General features: G+C 33.5%; 1 protein-coding gene across 1 annotated transcript; it reads left to right on the forward strand.

The window, feature by feature from the left end:
- The first annotated feature begins 559 nt into the window (after positions 1–559).
- Positions 560–14236, forward strand: LOC149422696 (N-alpha-acetyltransferase 60-like). The gene is made up of 5 exons (XM_089633458.1): positions 560–730; positions 816–921; positions 1196–1602; positions 4759–4869; positions 10689–14236. Exons 1-5 carry the CDS (start codon positions 714–716, stop codon positions 10786–10788), a joined length of 741 nt encoding a protein of 246 aa, XP_089489584.1. The 5' UTR covers positions 560–713; the 3' UTR covers positions 10789–14236.
- The last annotated feature ends 10 nt before the right edge of the window (positions 14237–14246 follow it).

The raw sequence follows: 14246 nt of genomic DNA on the forward strand, positions 1-14246 counted from the left end.
AAAAGTCATAATAATAGAAAAATATGTATGAGACGATAAATGAATGTGAATGGGGCAAGGAGCGTGTGCCAAGACAGAGCTCTTTGGTGGTCCGTCCACTTTACCTACCCTGGAGGGGAAATGTTGTGATGGTTAGTTAGTTATTAATTGAAGCAATAGTAAATAAATAATTTGATTTAATTTATTTAACATATAAAATATACCAACACATAAAAACGCTCGTAATGAGTTTTTTAATGAGAAAGGTATTTATTTTAAATTTTAATATAAGCAGTTATTGCACGTACACTTCGGAGCGTCGGTAACTCGCGCCGCTCCAGGCCGCCGAGCAGAAAATTAAAGTCCGAAAGTATGGTAACGGCTTACAGCGCAGTTCGTTGTGATACTTTTCTGTGCGGCGGCCTGGAGCGGCGCGTGCTACTGTCGCTCCCAAGTGCACGTGCATTGTGCAATTGACACCAATGATGAATGTCGATCTGTGATCAAGTCGTATATCTATGGATCAAGTGTACCAACACTGACCAACACCAAGACGAGAGGGCCTCACTTCATTGGGAATTTGAACGAACTCATTGTTTTGCAATGGCTGGTTAACTTTGAGGTCGTGTGTCAGATTTGTTAAATTACTCAATTGTCATGTGTCAGAAAAGTTAATTTTTCTCCCAATCATTTTCAATGATAGAAATCGACATTTTTCATGACAGGAGTAACGAATGGCTGGGTTTAGCTGGTATTTATAGTTTTTGTTTATATTTGAAATATTTTTAGCACGTAATGCAATATTCAACACCCGATACAAATTAAAACTTTAACAGGTTCCAACCTGATGGATCTCCAGCCGTGCTGGCACCTCCTTCGCCTTATCCATGCTTCCTGCAGGACATTCAATTAAGGTTCTTGTGTCCTGATGACTTGGAAGAGGTAAATATCTTCTAATTGCTCAACCAAAATATTATTTTATCTACTGGTAAAATGCAATATTGATTTAATAGCTTATGCAAATAATTTACTTTCAAGTTTGTTTTTAAAAGCGATCCGTCAAGAAGAGTGTTTTTATCATTGATCACCAGAATTATTTTAATTCATTTTCTGTCTTGTTTTTGTTACACACAACACTTTCAAAATTACTAAAGTAAACTCTAACGCTTTATTTGATATAATTAATTTTAAGAAAGTTTTTTATGACTATTTTTAGGTTCGAGCATTATGTAGGGACTGGTTTCCGATAGAGTACCCGCTGTCATGGTACGAAGACATAACTTCCTCGGACCGCTTCTTCGCATTGGCGGCTGTTCACAATGGCACCATCATCGGGCTCATAGTTGCGGAGATCAAACCTTACATAAAATTAAACGCGGAAGACCGGGGTATCCTGCCGAGCTGGTTTGCCGACAATAGCCACACCCTTGTGGGGTACATCCTGTCTCTGGGGGTGGCCAGGTCACACCGGAGAGCTGGAGTAGGCTCCTTGCTGCTGCAGACCCTGATCTCTCACGTAGCTGGTTCTACTCCGGTTGCTCCGTATCTTCACAGAGTGAAGGCCCTGTTTCTGCATGTTTTACTCTCTAATTCAGAGGCCATACTGTTTTATGAACAGCGCAAGTGAGTAGTGAACAATTTATTAAATCAGTGTTTTGTTATATTTGTTTTTTATTTTTGGCTTCAGTTAATTCGTTCAAAGTATCATTTCCAGTTTGTATCCCTTCTCTTTCTCAGGTTCGGCTGACCTGACTATCAGTAACATTGTAAAAATTGACAAAATCATGACATTTATAGTTTAATAGTAGCTTTACAATAAATTTTTGCTTCATTCTGTGAAGTCGTCAAAGTAAAGTTATACAGATTACTGAAATTGATTAGAAATAGATTGAAATATATTACTTTTAGTAGATAAAGACAGATTTGAAAATTTCGGTACAAAATAAGAGAATCATTCAATGGGTAAAGTATAAAACAATGTGTTTAGTTTTAAAAAAATGATGAAGTTGTCGAATTCCGCCTCACATAACCCTAATTACTACAAGAAATAACTATTTACATGTGGTTTGAGGTGATAAAAGATGCATTGAAATTCAAATCAAAGTTAAGCTTGAAGGGAAAAACTCATTAATTATTAAAATAACACAAACCAACAACCTAAAAACCTATTTTATGCATGTATACATCTCCCTTGACTTAAATAGTTGTTTCCATTAGTAATTAAGTTGAAATCAAGTGTCATTATTTATTTAAATTGAATTATTACAATAACAAAATATGTTATCTAAATAATATACTATCCTTTTGTTGAAATACCAATGTAAACGAAAGGCACGAAGATAAAAATAAGAGTTGCATTACGATTCGATAATTATGTACATATAGTTGGGACCTTTACAAAGAGATTGGTATATAATATTCATATAAAAACATTGAATAATTCCGTCTTTTCTGCCAAAATGAAGCCGGCATAAAAGGTAGAACTACCCTTCCCGTTGTTAAGCATCTATCGACCGAACGGGTAGAACTACTTTTCCTGGCCCAAGTGTGTTAATACAAACATTTAACCTTTATCAAATATTTGTATTAGCTGTTCATTTAGCTTGAAAAAATTGATAACTTTTTCCTTGTATTAAATGTCGACTTGTTAGCATGCTTATCTTTAACAGTCATCGATGATATATTTTAAGAACTGATTAAATAGATCCCTTTAATTTTTCACTCGTAAAACTGATTCTGCATGATGTCAACCTGTCATCATTACGTATATCTTATTATCTATCTTCAATATTCTCCATATATTATTATGTCATTTGATTTGATACGAGTTAACGTGAAAATTTGTAACTAATGTTTGTTTAGCTGATAAGACATGATATCACACCCTAATCTCAAAAAGATTGTGAGCACTATGTTCATAGAGGTGCAATTTCCGTGTTTAATTACCATCTTTACCCCATCAATGAATTAACATGCTATAAACACCGAACATGTAAACACTAGAAGCGAATTGAATACGTAGAATCATGTCACCAATTAACTTATCCGGTTCGCTGCCATCCTTCCCTACCGGGATCGTTTCGCTTTAGTTCCTTTACGTCCTCAAATGCCAATGAAATTGTTTATCTGTTCAAGAAAAGAAGTCAGTATTTGAAAACTTATAATCAATTTCATCAGAAGTAAAGAAAAGTTTAGCCTACTTCTGGCATAATGACATGCATTAATTAACAATATTTGCAATGTCAGCAATATTTTAAGGGTAAGTATATATTTGCGAACCGTACCACGAATTACAGGAAAGGAACGAATCAATTGCAAGCGGCGTTTCGCGCCATTTGCGGTTGCTTCGTTTCCTTCCCATAAGTTGAGGTTCAGTTCGGTAGTTTGGCTCGCGGATGTATACGTAGCATAAGAGGAAAATTCATTGTAAAGTAATTTACTCGTGGAAGAATTTACTAAGTTAAGAACCCAATAATTTTATTGTTGAAGTAATTCAATTAATGATAATCATTCAAGATATAATATTATTCGTTTTAGTATCTGGAATCACAACAAATATATCTTCCACTTCTGTTTATGTATTGTCAATGTCAGGCAATATAGTTACAAGTGCACCAAGCCTCTTATAGTAACGGCGAGGTCAGTGTCAGGAAATTGTTTACAAAAAAACATTTCAGTTATAACCTGTTTATGACAATTTGATGCAACAGTTTTTTTTTATGTATTGTAAAATGTAGATAATATTTATTTCATTTTGTGGTATTTTTATTACTTTTGATTTATTTTCTTAAACATCTGTATTTATACATTTGTCTGAGGGTAAAGTGTACGAACCTCCGGAGGTGATTTTACGCTTTTAACATTGATGAACACTAAGTAAAATGTTAGCATCTCGTCACTAATGTTATTGTAATGAACCAAAGTGCAAAAATAAATCCATGACCGCAATTTACCTGTGTTTAAAAACCTGCATTACTATGAAAGAAAAATACATTGTAACCATAGATATATTACTCACGTAGACTGGTTGTGATGTCAGAATCAGCAGATTCAGTCGTTCCAAACAAATATGTGTTTTATTATTTTTTAAATAAAACATATATTCAGAATCAGCGTGTAATATATTTTTCACTGGAGTTCCTTATTGTCTCATCCGCTTTCATTTATCATTTCCAAATATGGAATGTATTGCATTGCACTACCCCTGCATACATTCTGGAATAAACTCTTATTATTTTATTCTGGAATAAAATTATTATTAATAAACTCTATTTATATCTGCTTCCGATTTTATGTCCGGGTTAAATCTTCCCCATAGGAAAAACTAAATCCTTCCACACACTTTTCCACAAATGATCACCTAGTCAATCAACATTATGCAAGTGCATTATACAGGGTGTATCGGCACGTACCCGACAAACTTTAACCAGCTATTCCTTAGCACATTTGGAGTAAAAAATGTTATCGGCACTTTGCTGTCCGGTAACATTTTTTTTTAATAATTTATCCCTCAAAAAAATCTTTCGTTATTATTATTATCATTACAAGCATTGTGCCTCAGCCAGTTTTGGTTTGAATACAAAATGATAGTGAGATGTTTGTTATGGAATTCTACATATAATTATATACAACCAAACTAATATATTCAGTTGATTTATATGAATATGTATAGTGTTCAATGGAGTTCCTTAATACCAGAATTCTAACGCGCTTATGTACTGTGCAATAATATATTTTTATTTAATACCAGAACTTATATGTTTTTTTCTTTTTTCATAGATTCCGGCTGCATTCATTTTTGCCGTACTATTATTCTATAAAAGGTCGTTGTAAAGACGGCTTCACATATGTTCATTACATCAATGGAGGACATCCACCTTGGGGCATATAATATCCTTTTCAAATATTTATATTTACTATTTATCTGATTTTATAGGATCTCCTAAGGCGGTGATGAGCAACCTTTTTAACCGAAGGGCCAATTTTCAAGGAGATTAAGGAAAAAATGCTCGGTTGTTTTGAACGTATGTACATAGTAAAAAGATGAAGAAAGTACTCTGGAGAATACTTGACACGCAAGTTGGTGACACGAAGAATGTGTCAGCAATATGATTATTAATTTTGTTAATTTGGGAGGACGAGGAATAGGCTGGGTAGCTCTATCGGTAAGAAAATTTACCCGGTTAAAAAGGTTCCAAGTTTTGACTCGGCCACTCGTCGTTTGCCGAAAGATAGATGAATGAATGTTATTTTATATGATACTAGTGGACCGTACAATGCTTTGCTATTGCCTTTTACAGACGTCTTCGATTTCTTGACTATTTTTCGACTATGATTGTGACTTTACTTCGACTCTGTATATCATTCGGGTGCAGAGTTATTGCTTTATGTATGTATTTCAATTTTATTGTAATTTGTCAAAATTTCAAAGCAATCGATGAAACTTTAACCAACTTTTAGAAACGGAGATTTAAGATTTTGATCAAACGAACATAAAATTTTTATTTATGTAGATTTATATTTTTATCTATTTATTTTATCACTGTTATCTAGTCAATGAGTTGCAGATGGCAAAGAGATAAGATCGAAGTAAACGTGGTGCGGTAATAATATATGTACTTTTTCACTACTTAAGATTATAATGTACCCCAAACCACAGAAACCAAAGTTAAAAATGGTTTCATTTAAATTTCAGTAAAATGTTGGAGATAGTGCAAAAGCAACCGAATTATGGGAATTATTATTGAAGTGATTTATGATAACGGAATTTATTATAATGAAATTTCACAACAAATCAAAAATCAGTCAGTATCAAAAATATTATTTTCGATATTTGTGATTTAGTAGTTATTAATCTTTACACCGGTTTTGAAGGTCACTGGCTTGATTCAAACAAAGTGCAAATATTGGTATATGTGATTTTTTTGTTTGCTTCGATTACACATTATTAAATGTATTGATATTGACGGCAGGTATGGAGATATTGCAAAAACACTTGCTAAGTGATCGCAACGAAAGCAAAATTCATAGAAGTCTGTGCTTGAATAAGCCAATAATTTAATGTAATATATATATTTTTTTGGTTTTTCTTTTATATATTCAATAATATTATTACATAATAAATTTACAGTTTAATAATTATACAGCATTATTTACAGCAGTGTAATTAAACTGCCCATTACACAGCAGAAATTGTTTATAAATATGTAAAAATTGACAATTTTAATAATATCTATCTATATAAATAAAAATGTTAATGTTCGTTTGTTCAAAATCATAAATCTCCAAAAGTTCTTCACCTATTGCTTTAAAATTTTGACCCAATGTTGCATTCAAATATGCGTTTCTTTTTATATACCTATATTATATAGATGTCACTTGTGACAAGTAAAAACATGGTTTTTTGAAAAAACAGCGCCATCTGTTGGACGTAAAAGTAACACGCGCTATTGTTTCTCTATCTGCACAGACAAAATGAGTAACGCGTAGCGAGATACAGCTAGTTACGTAAAAGTAACATGCGCTATTGTTTCTCTATCTGCACAGACAAAATGAGTAACGCATGGCTAGGTACACCTAGTTATTAAATATATATTTTATATAAAAGAAAAACCAAAAATTAAAATGGAGTTCTACAAATTAAACTTGATCACAACATATTTAAAAAAAAAAAATTATGCAATATCTAATGATTCTTACATAATAATAACTAAGTATTTCCATTGTATTGGTCTGGTGAAAAAGCATAATTATATAGTCAGCCCGGTTTAATCCTATTTAATCATAATATTTAGTGAAGTGTCATATTTCCTATTTGGTTAATGCTAATCAATTCTTTTCAAAGAAAGCAAATATGTACATGATTTTTATCAACTATTGTGGAAAGCTTATTAGGTATTTCTAGATATGGGTTATTTGTGGGTTTATTTGTGCGAGTAACTTTGTCTAAGATAAGGCCAACATGGCGCAGTTATTACGCTTTAGAACGAAGTATTTAGGATTTTTTCTGTATGTTAAAAATATGCTGTCTTTGATTTATTTGTCAGGATGCTATAATAATAATATTTGGCTAATTTATTTAGCGCCGTTTTAGTGAAAAATCACCTCAAGTATAATCCTTTTATAATCCAATGAAAATTTTGAAAATTTGATTGTTTTGATTAAAGTAGCTGTATAGTAGCTATCACGATATTTTTGGACATGGATTTAGGGGTTCACTATCCTTTCCAAGTGCAAAAAAAAATTATTGAGCTAATATAATTTTATTATTTAATTAGCAAGCAGCATTCTGCTGATGCGCTCATATCTGATTTCACAATAAGTTAAACAGTAATTGAATTGTTTTTAATCTCTAAATAGTATAAAATAAAGTCGCTATCCGCGTCTGCCTCTTTGTGCGCTTAGTTCTTCTAAACTGCGCAACATATTTTGATAGAATTTTCACCATCATTTAGAGAATTTCTTCCGGAAGGTTTATATATATAATACAGTAAAACTCGCTTAAGAAGTTCCCACTTAAGAAGTTTTCACGCTTAAGAAGTTTTGATTTTTGGTCCCTTGAAAATTCCATACAAAAAACACGATTTTTTCCCACATAAGAAGTTTTAGAGCTAAAACTGCTTCCCGCCTAAGAGGTTTTAGAAATCCGGTGGTAAAATCAACACAAACGAAATATTGTGTCGCAAAATATTTAAAATGAACCTTTTTCCAAGTCATAAATTGAAAGACGTTGACTGAAACCCATACCTAGTACCTGAGACCATAAAACCCTTTGTCGGCCGCCGGGCCGTAAGCCGTAACCTGCCGTAACCAATAAATAAACCAAATACCCCGTCTCCTAATCCCCTAACTAGGTAAAATAACAATGGAACGAATAAACAATGCGGAATTATGCAACAAATATGCAAGCGTCTTTAAGGCCGAAATAACATGAAAGATTATATTAAACTCAACCTTAATGACAACGTGGGCTAGATCTACATTTGCATACATTTGACGCCTCCTTCAATAATCTTCCCTTTGATAATGAACATAGAGATGTTTCGTAATATTATTGTATAAAATTTTTATTCCATCGAATTTCTAAAACACGAAAAACTTTTGATAATCTATCAGATCACGGTTAATACGGAATATTTCACCTTTAAATACTCATTTATTTCACATTCCCACCTTTTTCTAAATACATATGTAATACTAATTACCATGATAACTAGAAGATGTATATATATATTTTTTTTTTGACCGCTTGGATCATATGAGCTTGTTTTCACAACAATTTAACGTAGGTAGACATAGGAATGACGTATGCCCCGGACTCGAGTTATTAAATGGCTAAAATTGAATCCCACTTAAGAAGTTTTCCCACTTAAGAAGTTTTTTTTCTCCGGTCCCTTGGAAAACTTCTTAAGAGAGTTTCACTGTACATGCATATTATACTTATAGAAAGTTGAGATAAGTCAATGTTTTGTAATCAAGTCGAAAAAAAAGAATTTTTGCTAACGCTGGCTAAACCTTCTGAGATACATCAAAATAATGTACTACGGAATTGTATATGAAGATATTGAAAAGGCCTACAGAAAAGTCCGCGATGGTATATGTCTATATCCTAAGGATAACCTCTCAGCAATGTCGTCAAAACACATCAGCTATTTTAAAAATAAGTTAATGCTTTTTTTTCTCCAAATAAGAATAATCGAGTGACGATTTTAAAACATTACCGATCCAATAAATTAGTGGACCTCATGTCTTTCTCAGACGTCTCCGACTTCTTCCACCATTCACTACTGTATATACCACAATGTTATTGTTAAAACACATTGACTTTAATTCAATTCCGGATCTCATTCCGGTGCAAACACTCGTGGCACTAATAAGAACAAACTTTGAAATTTTTATTTTTAGCGATATCGAGTTTTGCGGGCACAAAAATACACAGGCCCAATTTTTATATATAAAGTTACGCCATCGCTAGATACTTTGGTTGTGTAATAGAACCAGTAGTCTTTGAAGACAACACGATATTGAATTATGTTATATTATTTGACATAACACGTGAAGACAGCTATGTGTTATGTGAGCCGTTTGCCTAAACAATAAGAAATAATTGATAAATAATATATAAAACCGGTGCAGTGATGATTTTTATATGTACACAGTTCGCACTGTGCTAGATTATTTGCTGTTGATTTCTATTGCAAAGCACGTATGTACATAGAAAAATGATTTGTTGTTCTTTTAGTATCCTCTCCTGTTGGAGGTTAGCTCTCATCAGGCCAATATTCACACTGTAGGATGTAGCCAGTAAAGTGATAGATTGCATATTAAATTAATTTTTAGCATTCTAGTTTTTAGTATTTATTAAGTATTATGGTTTGAACCCAATCTTTATCCATCGATATCTCAATTAAAGTAAATCTTCTCTTATGGTTGTAAGGTCAGGTTATGGTGGTAAGGTCAGGTTATGGTTGTAAGGTCAGGTTACGGTGGTAAGGTCAGGTTGTCAAGCTGAATACTGGAGGGGGTATAAACATGTACACATATTTTTGACACGTAAAACTTATAGATGGAGAAACTCCTTTCCTGTCAGGAGAATATATGATGTGAAAGTGAATGGAAGAAGAATTCGGAGATGCCCAAAGAAGAAGGCACAATCTTGTACTTAATTCGGATGATGTTAACCCATAGGGTTGAACCCCTGCATTTGCAGTGTTGAAAAATCAAGTGCTTCATACAGTACCCACGCACTGTACGAAGCACTGCAATTGCAGTATTGACCTTATACATTCCTTTTGCCTTCAGATATACTGGGTTAGTTAGAGACAAAATAAGAATATTACTTTATCAAGTGTAACACTGGTACTTATTTCCATCCTCAATGGTAGGCTTAGTGTTGCCATTGCACCCGGAAACCCTTCCTCATCTCCTATTTTTGCTGGGCTGTTAATTGCGCCCCACTGTTGGCCACGTATAAATAAATGGGCATTTATTTATTGTATATGGCTACAAGTATTGTATTGTCTTTTTATTAAATATCTTTTTATTTATTGAAGTTTCTTGTCTGCCACTACGGATTAAGACTCAGTTCAGCAGAAGACTGTGTATAAATTTGAATGAAGCAAAGAGTGTGAACCAAGACAGAGTTGAGTCTTCTTCTTCTTCTTTCGTATGGTGGGGGGTCAGAGGGGGACATCTAGATCTGCGAGCCATTTTAGGGCCTCAGGCGTCGCCATGTGAACCTCATCAATCCCGCCGGGGAATGAATGGAGCGGGCATTCGTTGACCACATGTTCGGTAGTCTGCACCGCACCACATTCACACATCGCCGACTCTTTAAGGCCCCATCTGTGCATCATGTGGGCACAGCGGCTATGGGAGCACCTTAACCTATTGATGGCGGACCAGGTTTTGCGAGGCAGTGAGAACCCAGGCTGTCTCTCGGTGGGGTCATGTATGAGATGGGCATTTCCCACGTTGGCCGTTTGCCACTCAAGTTTCCACCTATCTTCTGGGGTGAGAGGTAGTCGGAGGAGCCTCTCTCCTTCCGCCCAGAAGGGCTACAGAGCTACAGAGCTACAGGGCTGCAGAGTTGAGTGGCAGTCTATCTCTTCTTACCTGTGCAGAAACGACATGATTTACATTTGAATTGTGTTTCGTATAACTAATTTCTATTATTATCTACAAATAAATTCCTTGACTGTTATGTTCACTGACTATATGAAATACTGGGCGGGAGTAGCCTTCCGCGGTGGGGGCATCTGCCCCTGGATCTGGGGCAAGTTGAGAGCGGCCCTGAGCTGGCACCACTGAGCCCCCGAGCCCCTCGGGCCCCCACTTCACCTCATCTTGGACACAGGACGACACCAAAGGTCATCAAATCATTTCATTTTAACTATCACAACATGAAATTTATGAACTATGCTGAAAATTGTGCACAATTTATGTATTACCATCTCATCATTTCATTCATTTTGTAATATCCATCAAATCCATATTGATTGATTTTTATTATTATTGATTGTTTGTTTGAAATGGATCAAAACCTCTCCCGTCTTAACTTTTTAATGCTGTGTTTAAAAATGTTGACCGATTCGATTGTTTGTCTAAGTTTATACTTAGAATCGCATATGTATTTGAAAACTAGACAAGTTTGCGTTGCACGATGGTCTTAACATTAAATTTTCAGTTGCAGTCTGTAGGTTCAATTATCGCCACAGATCAAACATATATTAACAATTATGTATTAGCGCTACCAGTTGTGGTGTTTATTGATATCTTACGCTAGTAGCTACACATCTGTCGTAAGGAATATTAAAAATATATTAAGAGAAGACTCAAAACATATTAATGGAAATTTCTCACTTAAAAGTGTTGACCTGAGATTAATAACGCATTTGCATTTTTTTTTGTTTCTCCTAAAAGCACCGTTTGATTTTAAGCACATCTTGGTATTTTATCAATTGACATAGTTTAATATTTTGTTGAAACCAAAGTTTCTGACGGGAATGTTGTTGTTGTTGTTATTTTTTATTGTTGATTTGTATTGCATTCAATTTGCAATAGAAATGTGCTGGCCATTGGCTAATGAGCATTATTATATATTGTTGGCTATTTGATAAATGTGAAAACTTCACAGACAAATGAACAGTCACATTATTTGTGAATCACGGTAAATGGAATTTTTGTGACCTCACAAAAACTCTTTATCTTGTTGACAACTGAACAAAGTTATGCAGAAACCATCCAACCCCCAATTTGTAAATTTTTTAATGCATACTATATTTTAATGAATACTGATGAATTTAAAAATGAAGACACCCAACCTAAAAGTTCCAAATTTGGAATATTCATGTTGGGTGATAGCTTTCAGCATTTTTCACTTTAAAAAATATATTCATGCATAAAATATTGCAAAAAAAATTCTTCCAAAAAAACCATTCAACGAAAGATCAAAAGGCTTTAAAAAAATATAATTTTTTCATTTGTTGAAACCATTTGTAACCTTTTTGACACAACTTCACCATTTTTAACACAGAGGTTAAATCAAAGTTTTTAAATCAAAACTATCTGCAAACATTAAAACTATGTGATTCTCAGCTTGTCAATTTGTGGGTTGGATGGTTTCTGCATAACATGGTTCCATTCTTGTCTGCCGACTTTCTCTCTGGTGCACCGATGCTTACAATGTTTATCTCAATACAAGTTCTATGTACCTTTCTTAACTTTTAGTGCACGCTGTGTGATTCAAACTCGGCTTATCTGACTGTTAGTCAACGTTTGGTATTCTCTTTTCGGTCATATTCATCACTACTTCATATTTCCATATTCATCAGTACTACATATTTCCATATTCATCAGTACTACATATTTCCATCATCTGTACTACAACTTGAAAATTTGAGATTAATTGTGATAAAAGTGTTTTGTGTCAAAAACATGTTTGTCTCCCTGTTTAATGTATGTATATTGGAATAATAATTATCTACACAAATAATATGTATGTAATACACAATGTGTTCAATTTTATTTTATCAGCATTTTTTTTATTACAACTCACAAGAGTCGTTCCCGCTTCCGTTTAAAAATCGGATGCCCTAGTGGCTGTAGAGGTTATACCAAGCTGTTCACACCTATCCAACACAGTTAAAAGTCGTCATCAGCACTTTTTGTCGAATGGATGGCCAGCGCAGTGCACCTGTTTAAAAATCGTGTCGGAACTCGCTCGCTCGTAGGTTTGTATAAAGCTGTTCAAACTTGTCGTGCCTCAATAGACCCCGACCGCGCAACCCACCCGCTCTCCAGTCGCAAGGAAGCGGGTAAGGGCGTCCGACGTCTAGTTTTTTGTCGTCTGCTTTTTAAACTGAAGTGGGAACGAGTCGTTAAACTTTTGTAATACTCAATATCAATATTAATATGAATTGTGAATTTGCACACACGGTTGGTAGGTGCTACACAAAGTGAATTGAACTTTTATGCATCTCACTTTAAAATTATTGTAATATTGTGTAATAACAAACAATTTTTTTATTATCTGGTGAACAGTATTGTTTATTTAAAACATGTTTTCTAAATTAATTAGCGTATTATTAGTAGGATTGGAAAACGTATTATATAAGTATTCCATATTATGATTGGTGAGTTAATTCACTTGTGGATTATAGGGTACAAATTTCCGTATTATTGCATATTTTTATTATATCGAACAAATGGCATTTTGGGTACAATTGGTTGTGTTAAACTTTTTCTTTTGTTTAAAAAAATACCATTTTAGATTTGCAATTTATTAATGATTTCGAATGTTACAATATTTGTGTCTACCCTACCGTGCTTTTCGTAAATTTTTTTTTTCAGAAATTTTGTATGGTGCCACGAGATTTTCAGCATTTCTATTTGTAAAACAATAGTAATCTTTATTTGTTAGACATATTATATTATGTAAACTGTGTTCTCCCTTAACCCCTCAGGCCTCTGGCATATTCTGTCAGAAGGTCGGAGTATTTCCGCTTTGCAATAAAATCCAAATAAATGGAATATTTCTGAAAGCTGATGAAATATGCTACATATTACAATTTTTGATTCAAACGTAAAAAATATTCAAAATTGCCCACTGTACGATTTTTGTAATTAAAATTACTGATGAACAAAAAATATATTTAAAAAAAAGCATTTTACGAGACACACTGTTACCTCATCTTAAAATTTTTATTTCATATAAAAATAATTCACAAAGTCTCATAATTTTTTTTTTAATTGCGGTATAATCTTTGTGCTCATAAAAGTGCATATTTGAATTCTTCTGTGGTTAATTTTTAGATTGGAATATAAAGCGTGGTCTTTTCTCTTTCTAACTCCGTTTAGATTATATCTCTCACCATGACAGTAAGAGAGACACAGCGATTTCAATGAGACCATATGAGTTTTTCCCAAAAGTTAATAAATTAGCCTGAAGGGGTTAAAGCCAATTTGATTTGCTGCTTTATTTTAGCTTTATTTAAAATACATACCTCCTTTATTAATCCAAAAATCCTTGTAAATATGTATGTAACAAATTTATTTTTTAAGTAGGCTCACTGGTTTTAGATTATATCGTTAATACATATATGTATCATTATAATGGTGACTTTTCTAGTAGTCAATATTAGAGCAAAAACATGTGTTTTTTTTTAAACTAGAGTGTAATAAATGGTGCAAGAAAAATTAGTTTTTGTTGAAAATTTATTAACGCATTTTATTATAAATTTGAATTATATTTAAAAATTTGGCATGAT

Source organism: Hesperophylax consimilis, chromosome 7 (genome assembly GCF_061612785.1).
Source record: "Hesperophylax consimilis isolate HC1 chromosome 7, BYU_Hcon_1.0, whole genome shotgun sequence".
In the NCBI taxonomy this organism is placed as follows: Eukaryota; Metazoa; Arthropoda; class Insecta; order Trichoptera; family Limnephilidae; genus Hesperophylax; species Hesperophylax consimilis.

Coding starts and splice junctions, on each gene's coding strand:
- LOC149422696 (XM_089633458.1), top strand. Junction 1,603..4,758: donor CTGTTTTATGAACAGCGCAA/GTGAGTAGTGAA, acceptor CTTTTTTCATAG/ATTCCGGCTGCATTCATTTT. Junction 4,870..10,688: donor CATCCACCTTGGGGCATATA/ATATCCTTTTCA, acceptor TGTTATGTTCAC/TGACTATATGAAATACTGGG.